This window comes from Mustela putorius, unplaced genomic scaffold, assembly GCF_011764305.1.
Source record: "Mustela putorius furo isolate JIRA1106 unplaced genomic scaffold, ASM1176430v1.1 tig00000145_pilon_pilon_pilon, whole genome shotgun sequence".
In the NCBI taxonomy this organism is placed as follows: domain Eukaryota; kingdom Metazoa; phylum Chordata; class Mammalia; order Carnivora; family Mustelidae; genus Mustela; species Mustela putorius.
The window spans coordinates 15,831,572-15,855,099 of NW_025421294.1; the positions used below are offsets into that span (position 1 = coordinate 15,831,572).

Sequence of the window (23,528 nt, forward strand, 5' to 3'; positions counted from 1 at the left end):
AAGGACAAGGCCACAAGGGCAAATACTCTGTCCCATAAAGAAAAAATAAACAGGTGGAAACAAATCAAAAAAGCAACAGAAGAAAATCTCCCAGAATTCAAAGATACAAGTTCACATACTAGAAGGGCCACCAAGGACCCAGCACAATGGACCCCTCCCACCAAGGCACATAATCACCACGAGATTTCAGAACTCTGTACACTAAGACAAAGACTCTACATGCCCACGAAGGAAAAATAAACACGTCCATAAAGAAAGGAACAAGTAAATATGGCTTCAAAAACAACAATGAAAACGAGAAAGAGGGCAACATCTTCAAAATCCTGAAAAAGATTTCCAATTTCAAGTATATTAACCCGTCAAACAATTCCAAATTAAGGACATACAACAAAGGTGATTTCAAACATGCCAGGCTTCAGAAATTTATTTCCGATGCATGTTCTCCCCAAAAAGCTATTATAGGAGTTAAATGTGTCAAAAGGGAGTAAACCAAGAAAGAAAGAAAAGACTTAATGATGGAGCAAACAGGTGGAACCCCCATTCATAAACTACCCCCAACCACCAAAAAGAAAAATGAGGTAAATCCCAGGATGATCATCCTTAAAAAATGACAGCAATATATCAGGTATAGAGGGTTTACCAGTCCAGAATGAATCAAGTCAGAAGGCTCCGGAAGAAATGTCTTCAGAAAGATAAAACTGGGGCAGCAGTCTACTATTTTTCATAGTGTAATCTTATAGAACTATTTCACTCTTTAAATGTGTGCATGCACATCTTCAGAGAAAGTTAAACAAAAAAATTTTCTTTAAAATACTTCTTTCCAGGGGTGCCTGGGTGGCCCAGTGGGTTAAAGCCTCTGCCTTCGACTAAGGTCATGATCCCGGGGTCCTGGGAGCCTGCTTCCCTTTCCCCTCTCTCTCTGCCTGCCTCTCTGCCTACTTGTGATCTCTGTTTGCCAAATAAATAATCTTTAAAAAAAAAAAAAAAAACAAACAAACTTCTTTCCAGGTCAGGCCATATATATCTACTAATCTTTAATAGCTGTATAAAAATACCTACAATTATCTCACCAGTCTCTTGCTGCACATGTAGGTCATTTTCAGTACCCTCTAAATATAGCACTGCAATAAATCCTGAAAGCATATGCATGGTGACAGAAATGGCAAAGAGGGCCCCTTTCTCCTTCCTTGGAACATACTTTCTCTCTCTCTCTTTTTTTTTTTTTTTAATTTACCCATTTCAGAGAGAGTGCACCAGGAAGGGAGGGGAGGAGGGGAAGTGGACTTCCCACTGAGACGATGAGGGGAGGGCCCCAATCAAGTGAGCCACCCACGTACCCCCTTGGTATATACTTTCTTATTTGTAAAAGTGGTAAATCAGAAATAAAACCCAAGTGAATTTATGTTAACTTTCTTTCCAGAAGCTCAAGAAGAGTTCACATCCCCTCCTCTGGGATATCCTACACCAAGGTTAGGAATCACGAGCTGAGATTAACTTCTCAAAGAAAATTAGGAATTCTGTTATGCTTCCAAGTATCTCCTAATTATTTGTGTCATGCCTCAATACACTTGAGCTTTATGTTCCTATTTTAAGCGCTTAATTTCCTACAACATCAACTTGTGAACAAAATGTTGTAATTAACACCATGAAAGTTAATAACTTTTTAAAAACAACTCCTAGTTGAATTTTATAGGCATAATCAAAACCATCCAAATTAAAGGGCTATACTGTCTAAGCCAAAGCAGCTTCTTGGTGGTGGTTATAGTCCATTTCTTTGCATTTTTTACACCACTTTATTGAAGTATGATAGACATTCAAAAAAACTATACACATTTAATGTATATAACTTGGTAAGTTTGGAGATAAATATACATCTAGGAAACCACCACAGTCTATGCCAAAAACATATCTATCACCTCCAAAACATTCCTCCAGCCCTTTTAATTTATTCTTATTTTGAATGTGATATTAAGAAACTTAACGTAAGATTTATCTTATGTTAGCAAAATGTTAAGCATCCAATACCATACTACTAGCTACAAGCACTATACTACACAAACCTCTAGGATTTAGCTGTCTTGCCTAACTGTTTTATGTACTTTGTGAAACAGGATTTTCAGACTTTTCCGTATGTGTATTTTTCTTCAAATATAAATTTGTGAAAAGTATGAGTGTAATATTGTAAGAAACTCTATATATATGTATTTGATAAAGAATGAAATATTACCATTTATAACAACACAGATGGGAGTGGAGTATTATGCTAAGCAAAATAAGGCAGTTAAGAGAAAGGCAAATACCGTATGATTTTACTCATACGAGGAATTTAAGAAACAAAACAAATGAGCCAAGGGAAGAAAGAATGAGAGACAAACCAAGAAACGGACTCTTAACTACAGAGAACAAGCTGACTACAAGGGGGCAGGGGAGGAGGGGAGCTTAAGGAAAGCACTTGTTGGAATAAGCACCTGATACTGTAAGAAGTGCTGAATCACTAGATTGTGCACCAGAAACTAACATTACACCGTATGTTAACTAACTGGAATTTTTTAAAAAATGAAAAAAAAAATGTATTTGGTCTTCATCCTGGCTCTTGGCCCGAGTTCCTAAAACCCTTATAATTTCCTAAATGATAAGAGCGACAGAGACCCCCTACTGTTGTACCTGGCTCTTGCCTTGTAGCTTTGATATAGATAAAGGTGAAAAGAACGATTTTGTTATTCGTAACAAGGCCCTTTCACCTATACCTAAACTAGCATGAGTGAAGTGATTTCTGGAAAGCTTTCAGATAACCACAGGATGGCAGAGAATCACCAGTGGAACCAACCATGTCATTAGAGCTTTGGAATTTTCAAGGGCTGCAACTGAGTCTAATCGCCAATGATCAATGACTTAGGTCAATCAGCCTATGTCATGCTGCCTCCATAAAAATGGTAACCAAAGGAATTCAGAGAGCTATTAGCTTGGTGAACACTTCCATGTCCCAGGAAAATGGCACACTCCCAACTCTGAGGGAGAGAAGCTCCAAAACCTAGGACCCTTCCAGATCTCACCCTACCTACATCATCTGCTGTTCAACTGTATCCTTTATCATATCCTTTCTTATAAACCACTAAACATAAGTGTTTTCCAGAGTTCTTTAGCCACTATAGCAAATTATTAAACCTGAAGAGGTTACTATGGGAATCCTTGATTTGTAGCCAAACTCAACAAAAGGGTGCAGAACGTGGGAACCTACTCCTGGTGACTGGCATTCGAGGAGAGGGCAGATCTTGCGGGACTGAGCCCTTAATTTGTGGGATTGGATCCTGACTCCAATGTCAGAATTCAATTTAATGGTAGGTCAGCCAGCTACTGTCAGAGAACTCACCAATGTGGAAAAATACCCACACATTTTTGATGTCCAAGTATTCAATCTGTAGAGGAATGGTTTTTCCTTTTCAAAAGATCTCCAATATTTGATTCTCACTTCAATTTAATTCAATTTATAATTTGATACTGATTCAGTAAACAGTGGCCAAGACGGCCAGTTGATAGTCAGTAACTATCCTGGTAATAATGCCTTACCATATTATAACATTATCAATCTTAAAAAGCTCTCAATACCACATATACAATAAAATGTTTATTTTTGAAATAAGGTAACAGATAATTTTAAAGTGTTAGCATAACTAGTCTCTACATTAGAGCCTAAAATCCTGCATGGACATGGTCTGATTCTGTGGAAAAATGTTATTCACTTTAAAACTTGTCAAAACAAAAAACAAATATAACAAAAATATTTGACTCCTTAAGTGATCTTTTATAAAAAAAAAAAATTATATAAGGAAAATTTCAAGTTAAAACCTATGGTTACAATTATATAAAATACGTATTTTATAATGAGGTAAGATATACATAAAACTACAGATAACTAGAAAAGGACAGAAGTGAAAGGAGATGTACTTTTGGATTACGAGACGATCAATGAAATTCTTAGTTTTTTAAAAATCAAAACACAGTGGTGCCTGGGTGGCTCAGTGGGTTAAGCCTCTGCTTTCGGCTCAGGTCATGATCTCAGGGTCCTGGGATTGAGCCCCGCATCAGGCTCTCTGCTTGGCGGGGAGCCTGCTTCCTCCCCTCTCTCTGCCTGCCTCTCTGCCTGCTTGTGATCTCGGTCTGTCAAATAAATAAATAAAATCTTAAAAAAAAAAAAATCAAAACACAAATTTCAGAAATAAAGTTACAAAGTGCACATATGTAACTAGCACTTAATTGATTTCTCCTTGATTTTATATTCTTATGCAAAAAATAAAACTAAGTACTGAAAAAGTACATGGATTAATGCCAAATGTCAGCTTATCCTTTCATTTCTTACACTCCAGTTAAGAATTCTACTCAAATTAAGTACAGTTTTTATTTAAATAAAATAATGCTTGACAGTTTTCCTCTTTTTAACTATTACTCTTAACAGGAGGTAACAGCATCACCTTACAAAATGCCTCCTAAATTTGGACAGAATTTTAGCTCTCAATATATACTTGTAATTTAACTCAGTAAAAAACTGTAACACTCATAATGAAGAGAAAGTCAAAAAAAATTTTTAAGTAAACCTCCAGAGATATGCAGGTTAAGCACTGTTCCAGGCATTACACATATAGCAATGAACAAAACAAAGTTCCAGCACTCAGAATTTATATTCTACAGTAGGAGACAGAATATAAGCTAATTTTAGATAATCAGAGCTAGGAGTGCTATAAAGGAAAGAAGGCAAAGAGATACAATGATCCAAAGGCACTTGCACATGCACCTGAATAAAATGATAGAGCATATACAGATATCTGAGAGAAAAACATTCCAGGTAGAGAAAAGAGAAAGTATCAGAAAGTGCCTAACTTGTTCAAGGAGTAACAAAGGAAGTGTGGCCAGAATGAATGGATCTAAGAAAATAGCTTCAAGAAGTATGTAGTAAAAGAGTGTAAGCAGAATCTTACAAGCTGCGATAAAGAATTTCAATTTTATCCTAAATAAAATGGGAAGCACTGGACATTTTTTAAGCAAAGGAATAGTAACAATGCCTTAATCTGTTAGTTAAACTTTAAAATTAGTGTGGCTGCTAGGTGGAAAAAAAACCTGACTACAGAAAAAGTAATAATGGAAGGAAGCAAAGAGATCAGTCAGAGGCTACACAGGTGCTGAGAAATGGTCACAGTGCCTTGAAATACAGTGGCAGTGGGGGAAATGGTGACTAAGAAGTTATATTTACAAGCTTTTAGAGGTAGATTTTACAGACAGACTTGAAATGTGCAATGGGGAGAAGTAAAGAATCAAGGCTGATTTGTAATTTTTGATAGAGCCATCAACCCATGTGAGAATGAGACCATCACACAGTTTAAAACAAAAACAAAAAACCCTACTATGCTTGAAATGCAGATGCAAATATATCTGAAAGTCATGCTTTTCTATTACACATACTAAAATACATGTCTGGCACACTGTTAAATGTCCTCTCTTCTTAAGTTTATGACGAGACCTACATGCATAATGGCACAAACAGTGTAGAGAATTATTCCAACTGCTAAATTGTCAGTATAAAGGACAGACTACCAAATGAAATCCTGTAGCTCGATGGCCCTATAGCAAGTGGTTCAACATACTCACCATTCTAAAGAGATCAGTGTCAGGGTGGTCCAGGTAATTCAGAAACTATGTAAGTTGCAAGTGTGCAATGCTTTAGAGGAAGAAGCAATCATTGTGAGATATGTATCACTGCGTCATCATGGGAATCAACGGAAACCCAATAAACAGGCAACTCTAATCCATGTTAACTCTAGTTCAGCAGAGACTCTCAAGTGTCCATCAATTCTTTTAGTGTATAAGAAAAAAAATTTAAAAGATGCCACTTAAATGTAGGATGTGCAAATGAAACATAAACATGTCTTTTGAGTGTTGTCTACCTACAATACACACACACATTCAAACATATATTGGCACTAACAGGAAAGTTATAACACCAGTACCCAATCCTGATCCCATCTGTTGGGAACGATTGTAGGTGTTTCTTTTTCCTTTCAATTCTTTGGTACTTTTCTTTTCTACTCTAAATCTACATCATTTGCCCAGGAAAAAGTAAATTAATGAGCACAATGAAATGCATTGAAAATTTTAGATATAACCTCAGTGTATATGAGACATAAAGAGAAAATGCGCATGAAGCAACAGTGACGTCTACAATAAAGGCAAAACTAACCAAGTCTATTTCTGAGGCAGAAATGTCCGTATAGATGATAACAGTGTTCTAAGATTTAAGACTATGTTTTTAAAGCACTCTGAGGGTGCCTGGGTGGCTCAGTGGGTTAAAGCCTCTGCCTTCGGCTCAGGTCATGATCCCAAGGTCCTGGGATCGAGCCCCCCACATCGGGCTTCTGCTCAGCAGGGAGCCTGCTTCCTCCTCCTCTCTCTCTCTGCCTGCCTCTCTGCCTACTTGTGATCTCTGTCAAATAAATAAATAAAATCTTAAAAAAAAAAAGCGCACTTTGTTACAGGGGGAAAAAAGGATGGTATTTTATTCCTTACATTTTAAAAATAATGCTGCTAAGGGATATACACTTCTTAAATAATGTTATTTTCCTTTTACCTGTTTTCTCTCTTTAGGATTGAGAAGTAAGTACCGAGGATCAAAAACTATCTTGTGCAACTCCTTCTCCCATGTTGAAAAAGCAGACACCTTTAAAATAAAAATGTATTGCCTCATAATTAAGTTGGCTCTAAAAACATAAAGGTCATATAATTTTCCTTGAAATCTACAGGACATCTGCTTAAAAAGGAGACATAATAAAAACCGTACTGAAGTTTCCATCACTAATAAATGACAAGCAGTGGGAGGCTAGCAACAGCAAATTTCCACACTAATTGGCTCTGAACATTTCTATACTATACAGAAGTAACACACACTTAATTAGTCATTAAAATAACCACTACTGTGTGACATTTTAAAAATCAGTACATCAGAAAAAGCCTTGAAGATTTGCATTTTGATTTCCTATGCTTGCTCCAATCTTGTGAACAAAGTTGTGATTTTAAATTGAACAACTATACTTATTCAAATGAATATGTGAATATAACCAAAAGGCTGAAACACCCTCTCAATTAACTTTATTAATATTATCATAAAGTAGCAGTTCTCCTTTAACCAAAACCATTCTGGAAGTATTAAAGAATCATATATACCTTACCTATCCCACGTAGTCCGCCATTCTGTAATGTTAATACTCTGTTAATACTCATATTACTCACCAAAATGTAATGACCCAATAAATGTTAAATGTTATTTGTATTTAAAAGGACAATAAAATGGCATTTAGTTCAAACATGATAGGATGAGCCAAGAAAAAGGCTGTTTGAGAAAGTACAGTCATTTGACAGCTTCCCTTATCCCCCCCCACAACATGAGCACTAACCTTAGATTTGACCTTTTAGCAAGACATATTTATATTACTTATACAAAACAGAAATATCTCCCCCAAAGATTGTTTTCTGACCCCTCTCTCTAGCAGCATGTCCTTGAACTGCTTCATTCGGGCCTCCAGAGGGACAATGGCCCTTTCTCGGGCAGCTTTAATTTCAGCTTCCATCGCAGCTTCTTTCTCTGAATCAATGTCTTTATTATCGTCTCTCCTATAAAAAATAAAATATAAGGCATCAACTGGCAAAATATTAATAAGGAATCTTACTAAAATCTTTACAACAATGGAATATTCAAGACTCACTACTGAGCAGCATATTTTTGGCAAAAAAATTATATTGAGGGTTTCAAATGAACTCTAAGGGATAAGCAACTTTCATTGTAATGATAATAATAAAGTTACAATGAGCTTCTAATGATGTTACAATGGCTATATTGTTGTGCTGTCTCTCTCCCTGATACACAGAATGAACTACCTTACTTTCAAAAACAAAAACAAAAAACAAACATTTCAGTAAAATTCTATGTGGTTAGAAACAAACAGCACAAAATATAATTTTTAGTTTTTGAAATGATACAGGAAAAATAGTATTTTCCAAAATGTTTTATATTATAGATGCATAAAATATTTTTTGATTTTTTTGCATAAAATATTTCTTACTCTAATAAAAATTGGTATAAGTCTTAGTAATCTCAAATATTTATCTTGAAAATATCTGTAAACTTGGCCAAGTGGATATGTGAGATATATACCTTACCTACCTGACATCTTTTTTACTCACTTTCTGGGTGGTAAGTTGAGATTTAAGTTGAAGGACAGGTCCCAGAGAGCAACATAGGCCCAGGAGTAGTTAGATGGAATTAGAACTGTTCACCAATGACTAAACTACTTCTTTCTCCTCCAAAAATGCACCTCAGGGCTAAGGACAACCCTGCTGCTGTTGCTCTCACTCAAGTGAGACTGTAAACATGAAATCGAGTCACCTCTCAAACATCTGCACTACGAAGAAGGCCAGTTCATGTGAATAATCCATAACAGTAAGTAAGTTAGTAATATTCGGGTATATTTTAGCAGATCTTCCTTCTTAAATAAGATCTGCTAGATATAAAAATAAAATTGGTTCATATTGCCTAAACAAACTTAAGGGAATCAGGAAAACAAAACATCAACAATTTCAAAAGCATGCTATACAGGGAAGTGAAGGTAGCCCCGGAGAGTTAAATGGAACTAAGGCTAACCCACAAATACATGTTAAGTGAGAGGTAATTAGCAACTTAGGGAATAAATCAAAAGAAATAGAAGACACAGTCCGTGACCTGCAGGAACTTAGCGAGATAGTCTGTGACCTAAGATATGCACAAAACAAACAGGTAAAAGTAATTTGCCAAACAATATACCCTCTTATAATAATTTACTTAAGAACTATTTAAATAGTTAAAAGACATCCAAGAAATATAACTAATGAAAACAAATAACCTTTATAGAATTACACTAAATGGAAATGTCACAATACAAACTATTACTATCTATCTCAATAAAAGAAATAAAGAAAAACTAAGCCAGGAAAAATAGGCTTTTAACTTTGTACCTAAATAGAGAAGCTCGGGCAATCCACATAAAGGACTTCTTTGACATTCTCCTGATAAAAGCAGTTAAAAACCTTACAGAGTTGTCTATAAGAACAAACAATTAAAAACAACCTAAAAGTTTAACATTGTAGGAACATCCAAAATTATGGTTATATAAACAGAATGAATACAGTCATTTATAATTAAGAAAACAAATGTCTTATTCTACATTTTTTTTAAAGAAACACAAAATCGGTTGATTACAACTAAGAAAAATATCTACATATTTGGTCAAGAACTAAAAAAGTCAACTGCAAAAATGAAAACAGCTATGTTACTTTGGTTGATTATGAGTGACTCTCTTTAATATCTTAACATCTTTAACGATGCTCCTAACAATTTTTTTAAAAAGAACCACCCTTCCGGGGGGGTTGTCTTAATGATTTCTTTGCCATAACGTGGCTGCATTCAATCTGTCCTTTTTAGATAAGGACTATGGTTCATCCATTTCCTAATAATGTCTTCAAACTTTCCTTTTTTGCTGCTAAATAATGGTCCCATTCCTCCCCCACCCAGACACAGATAGCCCTTACCCCAGCCTTCCATCCCCCACAATTAGAAACATTCATATTTTACCCAACTGCAAAGCACTGGCCAACCTAATGCTCCTGCTTATGGCAATCTCTTTCTCCCAAAGCATTTTCTAAGCTCACAGGTTCCCTCTTCACCAGGTAGTTAAGACACAGACTCAAGAACTAGCTAAGTGACAAGTACATAAAAAGAGAAGTCTGTGTGTATTTATGAAATTTCTAGAATGGTATCCGTTGGGGTCTACATAGAGTAGGAAATTTGTAATAAAATTCAGGCTTAATGAATGTCTGAAAATAATTTATCATCTAATTCCCAAAATGTTACTTGGCTTTATAATACATAATTTAAGTAATCATGTATTCTGCACATCTAGCAATAGAGGGGACACCATGTCTTCATTCTAAAGCAAAGCTTTCTAATACCAGGCTTTAGAGAGCAATCATGACTTCTGTCTCCTAACATACACATTACCTGTCCCAATCACAAACTGACTGGGATCTAATCAACTTTTAAAAAAGGTATTATCTACCTGAATTACATGAACTATAATTATTACTTACTTCCGTTTTTTGGCCTTAACAGGTTCATCTTCATTAAGTTCTTCCATTAATTCTTGTTCTTCTTTAACTATAAGATCAAATTTAATTAAAACTTGTCAGAATAAAATTCATCAAGTAAGAATTAAAACATTTAAGTCTGAATCCCTCTTCTAGCCACTACCAGAACACTTGCTTTAATAGTATTAAAAAGTAGCTACAGGAGCACCTGGGTGGCTGAGTCAGTTAAGTGTCTGCCTTCAGCTCAGGTCACCATCCCAGAGTCCTGGGATGGAACCCCACAATGGTCTCCCTGTCAGCAGGGAGCCTGCTTCTCCCTCTCCTTCCCACTCATGCTATTTCTGTCCTGTCTCTCTCTCCCCCAAATAAAAAATAAAATCTTCAAAACAAAACAAAACAAAACAAAAAAACCCAGTAGTTAGAATCCATAGTTTACTCACTTGCACTCATAGAAAACTGCCATTTTTGGATGGACAGCATTGTGGGAGTTGGATGTCCTGGCAAAAACATATCAAACATTATTATGAATAGTTACATGCACATATTACACAATATTCTCTTTTAAAAAGTTACTGTTTAGGGGCGCCTGGATGGCTCAGTGGGTTAAGCCTCTGCCTTCAGCTCGGGTCATGATCTCAGGGTCCTGGGATTGAGCCCCATGTCAGGCTCTCTGCTCAGTGGGGAACCTGCTTCCCCCACTCTCTCTCTGCCTGCCTCTCTGCTTACTTGTGATCTCTGTCAAATAAATAAATAAAATCTTTTAAAAAAAAGTTAGTTTACATAAAATACCCATCCCATAATCCTCTCACCTTTATAAAACATTAAATAATTCTATACTTCCTAAATTAATCTTCCCTTTAAATTTCTAAATCACTTTGAAATGTTTATTCAAGACATGCATGCATTTATCAAATAACTGTACTGAATATTTGAAAAGAGTCATAAAAACAAAAGCAAATCTTGTATCTCCTTGGCATAATTCAACACTAGGATTATAAAGTATCATCAGTATTACAGCTATAAAACAGACATTGCTAAAGGGGAAAAGTGGTACCTATTAACTTTACCACTAGCAGGCAAAGTTTCAATGATTTGGAAATGATTTGCAAGTAAAAAGTGTAGCACCATATATATATATATATATATATATATATATATATATATACACAACCTATAAAGGTTTCTCAATTCTTATAAATGACATATATTTGGATTGATTTCATTGGAAGAATCAGGTGATTCATTCATGCTTCTACAGCACATAAGGGAGTCTATAAAAACATAATCATGTGAACATGAGGGCAAATTACCAATATAAAATATGCAATAAAAATTATGTAAAAATATCTATGTTCATTATATCTACTAAAATGCTATCTTAACGCAAGGTACCTTAAAAAAGATAATCTCTTAATAAGGTTTGTCACTATACAGGTTTGTCACTATACTGTCAGGATTAAGGCTTTTATTCCCTAAATTTCATTTACTTGAAAAGAGTAAGCTTTGGGGGCGACTAGGTGGCATAGTCAGTTAAGCATTCAATTCTTGATTTCAGTTCAAGTCATGCGATAGAGCCCTGTGTTGGGCTCTGCGCTCATTGGGGAGATTGCTTAGGATTCCTCTCTCTCTCTCTTTGCCCCTCCCACCATCACCCCCCACACACTGCACACACTGTTTCTAACATAAATAAATATTTAAGAGTAAGCTTTTATAATTTTATAAAACTTTCTTTTACAAAAGTAGTAAACAATATTTTAAAATACTCTGTAGAGTTCTGATTATTTCAAAAAATTTATTACTAGTTATAAAAAGTGTTAAGAGGCTCACTGAAGAGTGTTTTAATATTATTAGTAAGCACAGAGAAAACCTGAAGCAGAACCAACATAACTTGGACAAAAATCTTGATAAGGACAATGAGTTAAAAAAAATACATATAAATATTTTACAAAAAACTAATTATTCACACTCTCTAATTTTTAATATCTCTACTAGCAAACTCAAACTAGGATAGTGGTCTATTTCCCATTCTCAAATTTCTTATATTCCTTAGAAACAGCAAGTTTTCCTAAATGGCCTCATATTTTCTGTAAAAGTATTAAAAGAATGACAAAATTAGAGGATAAATTCCTAATTTAAAACTTACTTAGTTTCTTCACTTCTTCCATTCCTTTTTTATGAGGAGGCTCCTGAATAATTTTGTCAACATCTGCCCTTCCAATCAGATCATCAGGTCGGTCCCACATAGAAAGACGGGTGGTAGGATTATAAAAGAAGACCCGCTCATCACCAGTCCAAACGACACACCTACGAATTGATTCAAATATCAGTTTCTTCTGTTATGGAACATATTTGATAAGTAAGTCTTTTACTGTCATTCTGCCTAAAGGAGAGGTGGAGGGGTGGTGAGGACACCTTGGTACTTAATAGTTACAGAGCCGAATATAATTTCTAGAGGAGAGAGCTGAGTGGCTAAGGTTGGAACAGCAGTTCAACATTTTAACTGAGAAAACCAAGAAAAGCAAATTCATAATCAGTGGTTAGAGTGCTCAAGAACTTGGTGTAGTTGGTTCAATCAGAGTGTTACATTTTAACCTATCACAAAGGATGAATTCAATGGAAACAAATAAGAATGCTATTAAACAGTTCTAAAACTAAAGAACAGACCACAGCACCATACCTATTATGTAATACTTCTTAGTATTTCTTACCAAATCAGAATTTTACATACTCAAATGCAACCTGCTATGAAGTCTTTAATATCTTATTATATCTGGTATAAAAATAAGAAATACTGATTGCACTATGACACCAGAGCCCACTAGAGCTCACTGTTCCTGTTCATTACAAGAAATTCAAACAAAATAGAAAAAACAAGAATGTTAAGGACTGTGTACAGTTTTTAAAAAATAAATGTAAGTACGGAAGAAAGTCAATATTTACAGCAGCAACTGTGAGGGTATAAATTTCCCATTTTTCCTCCCTCACACCTCTACCCTAAGGGCCCCCAGTCACACAGTAGCACGGCAGTGGCAGTACAGCCAGTGAAAACTCCCAATAGAAACCAGGTACTTGTGACCAGATAATTATAAGTTCATCAACAGCTGCCAAGCCAAGTTGATCTAGATGTTGAAAATAACAGACAAAACCTCTATTGTTGAGATAATCAAAGACTTTAAAGCAACAATTATAACTAGAGTTCATGAGATGAAGGAAAGAAAACTTGAAACAAATGAAAACACTGTTCTCATTAGAGAAACAGAAATTGTAAAAAAACAAAACCACAAATTTTAGAGATGAAAAACACACAACTGAAGCAAAGGAAAAAAAAGAGACAAGCCAAGAAACAGACTCTTAACTAGAGAGAGCAAACTGATGGTTACCAGAGGGGAAGTGGGTAGGGGGATCGGGATTAAGGACACTTGTCATGAACACTGGTAACGTATGAAGTGCTGTATCACTGTACTGTACACATGAAACAATATCATACATTAAAATTAAAACATTAGGAAAAAAAATAAACTGAAAGTAATTCTTTGGACTGGCTCAAGAACAGAACAGAGATGACGGAATGATCAGCGAACTACTAAGTACATCAGTAATTATCCCACCTAAAGAATAAAGAGAGGAAAAAAGAATCAATAGGCTTTCAGGAAACCTAAGGGACTACAGCAAAATGCCTTACATAAATGTCACTTATGTAGATGTTTAACTTTATTTGGGGAAAAAACCTATCCTAAATTTTCTATGCTAGTTTCTAAAATATGTCACACTACAAACAGGAAAACATTGGACCATGGGTTTCTTACCAGAAACCATAGAGGCAAGAACAAAGTAAAACAACATCCGTTACGTCCGGGGATTGGAGGGGTGGGGAGGGTGGATGGGAATGAAATGTTCTAAAATCGAATACGGTAATGGCTACACAACTCTGTGAATACAAAAGTCATGAAGTTGTACAATTCTAATGAGTGAACTGTATGGGATGTGAATCATCTCAACACACTTGTTGGATTTTTAAGAAACAGCTAGACAAAAAAAGTATATATGATTCCTGACATAACATTCTAGAAAATACAAAGTAATCTTAAATAAAAGCAGAAGGCTCCGTAGGGATGGGATTAGAAGAGGGAGGGATAACAATGGAACACAAGAAAACTTTCAGGGTTATTGGAGATATTTATTTTGATTGTGGAAATGAACTTTAAATATTTCAGCTCCTCGTACTTCAAGTTTATTTAAGTAACACACACACACACACACACACAAATAAGAAAATGGGGCCTCCTGGCTGACTCAATCAGAAAAGCATGCAACTCTTGATCTCGGGTTTCTAAGTTTGAGCCCCACGCTGGTTGCAGATATTACTTGAAAAAAAAAATCTTTAAATAAAATCTTAAAAAAAAAAAAAAAAAAAAAAAAAACGGGGCGCCTGGGTGGCTCAGTTGGTTGAGCGACTGCCTTCGGCTCAGGTCATGATCCCGGACTTCCAGGATCGAGTCCTGCATCGGGCTCCCGGCTCTTTGGGGAGTCTGCTTCCCCCTCTGACCTTCTCCTCTCTCATGCTCTCTCTCACTCATTCTCTCATGAATAAATAAATTAAAAAAAGCTTTTAAAAAAAAAAAAAATTAAAAAAATTAAAAAAAAAAAACAAAAAAAAAAACCCCTAGGGCGCCTGGGTGGCTCAGTGGATTAAGCCGCTGCCTTCGGCTCAGGTCATGATCTCAGGGTCCTGGGATCAAGTCCCGCATCGGGCTCTCCGCTCAGCAGGGAGTCTGCTTCCTCCCCTCTCTCTCTCTCTCTGCCTGCCTCTCTGCCTACTTGTGATCTCTCTATGTCAAATAAATAAATAAAATCTTAAAAAAAAAAAAAAGAAAATCTTTTTTAAAAAGTGAGAAAATGTATAATGTACTACTAAATCCAAATCGTTTGTGGAAATGGGACTAGAGGCATTTGTCATGGAATCCAACAAAAAACAAGGCTCAGTGATCCTAAGAAAAACAAAACACTTCTACTTTTCACCTCTCCTTACATTTAATTTTAAAACGAAGTATGGGGGCCCTGGGTGGCACAATCAGTTAAGTGTCCAACTCTTGGTTTCAGCTCAGATCTTGATCTCAGGATGTTGAGATCAAGCCCCATGTCCAGCTCTGTGCTCAGCACAGAGTCTGCTTGGGAATCTCCCTCTCCCACCCCGCTGTTGCTCGTGCTCATGTTCATGCATATGCACTCTCTCTCATTCTCAAACAAGTAAATCTTTAAAAACATAAATAAATAAAAGCAGATGTGGGGGGAAACATGTTATATACCACATTCCATCAGAATAATCCTGAGAGGGCACAGGGTTGGCTCAGTCAGAAGAGCATGTGACTCTTGATCTTGGCATTGTGAGGTTTATTTCTAGTAGAAACTAAAAATAAAATCTTATAAAAATCTAAAAAAGGAACAATCCTGGGATACTTAAGCCACCTTGATAGATGTTTAACTTTATGTGGGGGAAAAAAAACCCTTAATTTTCTATGCTAGTTTCTAAACACTATTTAATTATTGACAGCAGTAACTATTAAGATAGAGATGCTATTTTACTAATTCATGCTGGCTTCAAAACACCAAAGTGTGCTAATGTACTTCATCAGTACTAACAATAAATATGGAGTGAGACACTGTCAGAATATTTCAGAAAACAAAAATCACGGACAAAGAATTCTTGTACCAAAAAACTGCCCTGTGCTGGGGCACCTAGATGGCTCAGTGCACTGAGCATCTCACTCCTGATTTCAGTTCAGTCTCATGATTTCATGAATCATGGATTGAGCCCTACATCGGGCTCCATGCTAAGCAGATACTGCTTGTCCCATTCCCTCTGCTCGCCCTCTCCCAAGCTCTAATAAATAAATAAAATTTAAAAAAAAAAAATTGCCCTGTGCTAATAATATGCATGTACTCATGATAAAATGTTTAGGGATGAAGTGTACTAATTAATATCTGCAACTTTTAACCTTTTAAAAAAATAATGTACTGAGAGATGATAAATAATAATGCAAATAGAATAAAATGTTACTTGTAGACGCTAAGTCAATATATGGCGCTCACAGTTCTAGAAACATTCTTCCAATGTTTCTACAGGTTTCAACTTTTTCATAATAATATACTGGAGCAAAAACCTTTGGAAACAAAAACAAAACCTACAGAAACACAAGAACTAATTAATTAGTGGTCCTGTGCCACTCTCTGTATATGCGAAAGTGAGCAAAACTTGAAAGATCACTTTTCCTAAGTTAAAACCCAATACAGAGTACATGCAAAGAAAGCACAGCAAATACAAGCAACTCTCACTGGGCACGCTGCAAGACACCATAAAACTAACTGCAAGCTAAAGCTGTAGGATGCAATCTCAGTAAGCAATGGGAAAAATATAATTAGTCCATAACCTTTATTTTTTTTGAAGATTTTATTTATTTGTCAGAGAGAGCACAAGCAGAGGGAGAAGCAGGCTCCCTGCTGAGCTGGGAGCCCAATATAAGACTCAATCCCAAGATCCCAGGATCATAACCTAAACTGAAGGCAGACGCTTAACCGGCTAAGCCAGCAGGCATCCCAGTCCATAATCTTTAAAAACTTTTGTCAAAACATTAAAAGCTCTCTTGGACCAGAAACTAAAGTTTTTGATCTAAGGAATAAAAAATGCTTCTAATTTTGATCTCTCTTTAAAGAGTCAAACAAATGTTGTGATATGCCAGGAAAATAAAAATCCCAATATTGGTACAGAAAATATGAAGCTTCATGTTTTGCATTTAGCTTCTTAACTGTAAAGAAACAGTTACTTCAAGAAAGTTGGGGTGCCTGGGTGGCTCAGTTGGTTAAGCAACTGCCTTCGGCTCAGGTCTTGATCCTGGATCAAGTCTCAGGATCGAGTCCCACATCGGACTCCCAGCTCCAAGGGGAGTCTGCTTCTCCCTCTGACCTTCTCCCCTCTCATGCTCTCACTGTCTCTCTCTCAAATAAATAAATAAAATCTAAAAAAAAAAAAAAAGAAATTTGAAGATATGAAGAAAGAATAAAAATCTGATTATCCAAATGAAGTGGCATAGCCCGCTTAACTAAGAAATTTGTTGGGTCTTCTTTCTTCTTTTTTCTAAGTAATCTCTACACCAAACATGGGGCTGTTTGGTGTAGAGACTTATAATCCCGAGATCTAAAGTCATATGCTCCACCAAATGAGCCAGCCAGGTGCCTTCTAAGTAATTTGTTTTGCTTAAAGTTTGCATTCACCCATTTTAGAAAAAAAATGAAGAATTAAAGTTCTACTGACAATACATTTTTCACTGACCAGAACTTGGAAAATAATTTAAACAAGCAGTTATCTTATATGTATTCAGATGGACTGTAAAAGCACTAGGAACATATAGTTGCATGGGGGGTGGGGGACAGCCCCTAAGAAATACCTAAATCTAGAAGATATAAGTGAAAGATCAATACATTTGATCCCATAAAAATACAAAATTTATGTTATGACAAGACATCAAAACAAAAATGAATAGGTAGGGCGAAAGTGTAATGTATGTAAAAATCAAAGGGTATTGTTAATAGTATGCATAAAAGTCTTCTGGGGCACCTGGGTGGCTTGGTAGGTTAAGCGTCTAACCTCAGCTCATCAGGGTTGTGGCATCAAGCCCTCCAAGAGGCTCCACACTCAAGAGGAGTCTGCTCATCCTTCTCCCTCTTTCTGCCTCTCCCCACCACCCTAAGCTCTCTATCTCCCTCTCAAATGAATTAAAAAAAATCTTAAAAAAAAAAATAAAGTTTCTCCTATCATTAAGAGAAAGACAAAACCATAAAAAAGATGAGGAAAACTGTGAAGGGAAGAATCCACAGTCCCAATGAACATGAAATATCAAATTATACCAGCATTCTGAAAACATTTAACAGGAACCTTTTTCTCAACAGGTTACCAAAGATTTAAATAGACTATGCCACACTGGTAAGAGGGAGAGAAAACTGGTACTCTGAAGCCACTGCTTGGAATATTAACTGGCATAGTTCAGCACCCCTGTCAAAACCTTTCTGAGGTCAACCTACCAGTAGCTACTGAAATATTAAATAACAGTATCACCTCATTGAATTGATTCACTTGAATCAATCCAACAGAAATACTTGCACATATTCACAAAGAAATATGTACAAGGATGTCCTAAACAGCAGTTTCTGTTAATGCGGGGCAGAGGTAGACAACCTCATCTCATCCATTTATAGAAAAACTATGCATTTACAGAAAACTATGCTATCCATCACAAACAGATTTATATGTACAAAAACAGCAAAATTTCTTGAGACATTTTTAGTAAAAACCACTGAGGAATGCAGTTTTTAAGACACTCTAAGATGCATGCAGACCACATGTACAACTCTGTACACATGTACACAAAACAAAGGGTCCAGAAGGCATATGTAACCAAACTTTCATTAACGAGGCTTGGGACAAGTGGAATTAATTTTTTCCTCCAAATAATTCTTTCATATTATATGTTTTTATGGATTCACATTATTCTTTTCTAATAATATCAGATCAATGAAAAAATAACTGAAAGCAGGACACAAAAACTACAGCTATAGAGTATACAGAAAAAGAGGTTTGGAGGGCAATAAAAAAAAAAAGAGAGAGAGATTTGACATGCAAGTAACAAATGTTCCAGAAAAGGAAAAAACAAACAGATAAAGAGAAGCAATAATTAAACAAATTCCAAAAGAAAATTCCACTCATCTGGGGACAGGCTCAAATCTGAAAACTGATGAGGGTCCATGAAGCTTCAGACTAGTGGGGTTTGGAGGTGGTTATCAGCTTTTCATGTACAATAGTCAAATTCAGGAACCACAACCTAGGAACAAATTCTTTAAATAGGCTCTTTCTATAACTTCGATTTTGGATCCAGGTAAATATTTTGCTTAATTATTTTTTAAAATGAGGCTATGTATCAAGTTGGTGGAATAAAATATACAGAAGACTTACTCTAAATGCCTTTAAAACACAGTAATTTGACTATAGTCAGCCTGGAGTGACATACTCTGAACATAAAAGTAACGTGGGGAGCGAGGAGGATAATAAGGGTTAAAAAATGTCTTCAGTATCATATTGTTAGTGACAGTGTTGGTACTACAATTCTGTGACTTGTGTGTGAGATAAGCAAATGAGTAATTGCGTTTATATCACTCAGAAAAGGATTTTCAGCAGGAAAGGGGATGTTGAATTAAAATAGATGATGAAGTTCAGTAAAAACCTCATAGTAAATCTGAACTGCAAGTAATGATACGAACTCATGATGTATCTTTAAATGTGTGCATCTTCAATCTGTTCCTACCAAAGAGGCTTAAAGATAATGACTTATTCAGTAGTAACAACTATCCCTAGATCCTATAAATGCCACATCCCACAAAAAGCAAAATGGACAAATCTATATCCAAGACAGGAAATACATGAGAAAGCCAGGAACATCTTTGTCAGAGTAGAAAACAAGGAAGGTATCAAAGACAGGGTTGCAACACAAAACCTCAGGGTCAACCTTAGGAGGCTTTACCCAGCCCAAGATACAACAACTGAACTTTAGTAAGGATAATAACTATAACAGACAGAAGCAAAGAAAATGTATTTAAATCCATGAATTTGTTAAATAGTCAAACCAACTCATTATTGTGAAAACCTCCACACTGACATTATGGGCCAAATAACTAATTCCTGTAGGGAGCTCTCCTGTACCTGCTAGGATGTTTAGGAACATCTCTGACCTCTAACAACTAGATGCTATAAGCTATCAATCCCTTCCAAGTTATGACAACCAAAATGTCTTCAGACACTGCCAAACATCCCCTTTTGAACTAGTCTTGTCAAAAGGTCACACATGAACTTGATCGGGGCTCTGCAGGAAATTCAGGAATAGAAGACTGAAACGGTACCCAGGAATGCAACAACACTCAGACTGTGATTCTCCACATAACAAACATATTTTTTAAATAATAAAAACAGAAAAGAAAAAGCAATGAAAACACATTGAAGGGGATTACAAGACATAAGGGAGAACTCCCTGCAATGTGTGAATTATATATGGATTAAACAGGCTGGAGTAGGAACAGGAGAGAGCACTGACACAGGGAGAAAGAGAAAAGGAAAACCAAACCAAAGAAGAAAAAGTACACTTAAATAAAAAGACAATTTTACACAGTTCTAAAAATATAATCATGTATACGGGAATATGTACAAAATTAATTTTTAAAAATCTTAAACACTAAAAAGGAGATTCAGGATCTCACAGCAGTACAATAAACATTAATGGACAGTACCGTGAAAGGAGAAAGACAATGCAGCAATTGGGTTTTAGGTCTGAACACCCAAAATACAAGAAATAAAAACCAAAATATGCTTTAGATAAAAAAGTCTACTTGGTGTGTATTTTTTAAAAGCACCTTTTCTTACTACATGATGAACCACGGCAATAACTCAGCAAACAAGAATTTTAAGTCATTTACTTATTGAGCCAAGTACATACCATGGAGTACCGGGAATAGGGGTAGTAGCTACTGGCTTTGCCTTCTGGGCAGCCTTTTCTTCTTCAGTCATCTCCTCCTCTTTGGGCTCCTATGGGAAATGATGTTACTCCCATTTAATTAGGTATTTCAGGTATCACAAAACCATACCTGAATCTTACACAAATCCAAGTTATACTGTGAATAACTCAAAGTGCAACCAACATAGGGTCTGTTACTAGTGTAGTGAGGATCCTGTGTAGGAATTTCTAAGAAAAGTTCTAAATCCTTGCTCCCTAGACAGAGCCAAATTCTACAACAGCAGACCCCAGCAACAGCAGATGATCCTAACTTACAGAGTCACTAACCATCTGCTTAGGAACAGAAATGGAGAACTGAGGATAAGAAAATTAGATGAGACTTCCTCTTTTAAGATTATTTCTTTCTCCTGCTAACTTCTTAACTAATAAGACATGCCTATCATTAGTCCCTCACTGAATAAAGGAAGCTTCCAAAAAGGAGAGCTCTTTCAGTGCTGTGTAGAGATCATCCCATGCCAGGAGAAGACAGATAAAATAAAACATTCCCCAAATATAAAATTGTACTTATAATTTTTACCATGTGCCAGTCTATAAATCAGAAGGCTGGGATTGGGTCAATGCTCTGGTCCAACGCCCTTTCTTTCCAGGGGCCTTGGTTTACTCTAAGAAGTAAGTTAATGAAACTTTCAAAGGAAAAACTGAATTACAAAGTTCAAAGAACTCTAAAATTTCAGAAATCAGACTGTAGCAATTATCTACAACTGTATCAAATGGGTGTTCAATCACAAGTCTATTGCACCCAACAATTACTGCTGGCTCCCAGGTTAACAGGCTGCTGCTCTTTACCTCCTTTATCTCCTTTATTGGCTCTTCTTTAGGGTCCTCCTCCTCCGTCTCCATTGGCAGAGGTTCTTCAGAAGGTTCTTTAATTGGCTCTTTAATCTTCTCCTCTAATTTTTCTATTATAAAGTTAAGACAATGGCACTCAATGGTTTTTGGTGTAATTTTCTAAGAACTTTCAGAGACTAAGTAATTAAGATATTCCGTTAATTAGAAGTTATTAACCACAAAAATAAAATGTTCTTCTATCATCAATTTCAATGTAACGTACTAGTCAAGTTTAATACTTGCTCTACCATCAGAACACTTTCACTAGAAAAGAACCACTGCCTGTAGAGGGACACAGTCTTTCAAGTCTCTCTCGTTATTCTTTGTAGCAATGATTCGTTTTGCTCACAGGGACAAGATACTAAGATACTTGGAAACAGGAACTTGTGATACAGAAAACTGTATGAATTTTCTCCATCTCAGACTCCAAGGGCCTGCATTTCTTTCTTCAGAACACATGCAACACAGACATCTCTTCCTGAGAGCACGGTCAGTCTCAGTAATTACATAGGAGAATAATTATGAAATTCCTAACAGCATATATATATGTGTACAGATGTATAATTAAATTTCTCCAGATGGAAAAACCAAGGACAAACATGTAAGTGGAACTGGCTTTTTAAATATACACATATTTATCAATCTGGTAGAAATAAATAATCCAAAACTACAAGATGAGTAATTCCTTCAAATGTGTTAAAAAGGAAGTAACTCAGAATTTCAAATAGCATTCTATTATCATAGCTTTCACTATGCCTCAACAAGTCATTAAAACTATACCTTTTTCCTTTAGCTCTTGGGGTTTTTCCCAGGTTGATTCTAAAGTTCTATTATTATAGTAATAGGTCTTTCCATCCGCTGTTTTATATTCAGTCCACTCAGAAACTGCCGTCGCTCCAGCTAAGGTAGCAGGGGAAGCTGCAATAGCAACCTGGGGATGTATCATAGGTACGATAGGAGGGGCCATGCCTGGCAACACACCTAAAAGAAGAATAATACGAAGTTAGGTCCAAGTATCAAATTGTAAAGCAAAATGAAACTTTAAAATATGAGCTACATCTTTCTATTAAATATTAATAAATGAATGAGCCAGTTGGAACAAAACAACGAATCGTATAAAATGTGATTTAATTACTTAACACTATTTCTCTGGTTTAGTTCTAAGATCTAAATTCAATTAGATTCAGAAATTCAACCCATGAAGTACCTTAAGAACAGCCAAAAATTTGGACTGAAGTAACGATGAAGTCCTAACAATTATAAAAATCATGACACATTCTGTATGTGTGAAGAAAGATATATTTTTATAAAGAATTTCTCAAATTCTAATGAAATCAAGACAACAGACATATTTAGTGAGCATATTTCTGAGGCAAAATTATTTTTTAGTTCTAAGGTACCTAAAAGGGTATGATAAAATTCTCAGTTTTCAAGTAAATGACTGAGTTCATTATCAAATCCACTTTAATATACTAAGTGATTAAGTCAGACGTCCCTGTTAACTCTTTGTCAGTTTAGTCTTTTCCTTAAAAAAAAAAAAAAAAAGGCAATTTCTTCTAATTTTTTAAAAGATAAGCCAAGATAATTATTTTTTATAAGACAGCTACATAAGCTGACATTATAGAAATAATTAAGGACATATAAATCCAAATTGGAAAAAAAAAAAACCCTCATATCTTATTTCAGAATTTAAGTTGTGGGTAGCTATCTTCAATAAGTTTCAAATGTAAAGTTATACTATGCACACAAATATTCACACACATATACCCACTAGCATGCAAGCATAATCACATCACTTTACACATGGAAATGATTTTTTTATATTTAACTTAAAAACACATCAAAAATAAAATAAATGTAATGAAAATGAGAATGAAGTTGTTTACACTTATTACAAAAATTAAGATATAAAGTTATCTGACCTTA

General features: G+C 35.6%; 1 protein-coding gene across 6 annotated transcripts in view; it reads right to left on the reverse strand.

Annotated features, from left to right (window-relative positions):
- Positions 1 to 23,528, reverse strand: part of TCERG1 (transcription elongation regulator 1) — a 62,553-nt gene that overhangs the window by 18,801 nt on the left and 20,224 nt on the right. For 4 of the 6 annotated variants that reach the window (XR_006605334.1, XM_013052338.2, XM_013052337.2 and 1 more), the window contains 9 exons: positions 22,383 to 22,583; positions 21,561 to 21,673; positions 20,697 to 20,785; positions 12,305 to 12,465; positions 10,602 to 10,658; positions 10,165 to 10,231; positions 9,034 to 9,084; positions 7,521 to 7,656; positions 6,617 to 6,706 (listed from right to left, as the gene is read on the reverse strand). Coding sequence is in view for 5 of the 6 variants with exons in the window: in XM_013052338.2 (XP_012907792.2) it covers positions 6,617 to 6,706; positions 7,521 to 7,656; positions 9,034 to 9,084; positions 10,165 to 10,231; positions 10,602 to 10,658; positions 12,305 to 12,465; positions 20,697 to 20,785; positions 21,561 to 21,673; positions 22,383 to 22,583 (965 nt within the window). In the remaining variant the exon portion in view is untranslated. The remainder of the gene's footprint in view (positions 1 to 6,616; positions 6,707 to 7,520; positions 7,657 to 9,033; positions 9,085 to 10,164; positions 10,232 to 10,601; positions 10,659 to 12,304; positions 12,466 to 20,696; positions 20,786 to 21,560; positions 21,674 to 22,382; positions 22,584 to 23,528) is intronic. The other 2 variants (XM_004744695.3, XM_004744694.3) reach the window with 1 other exon arrangement.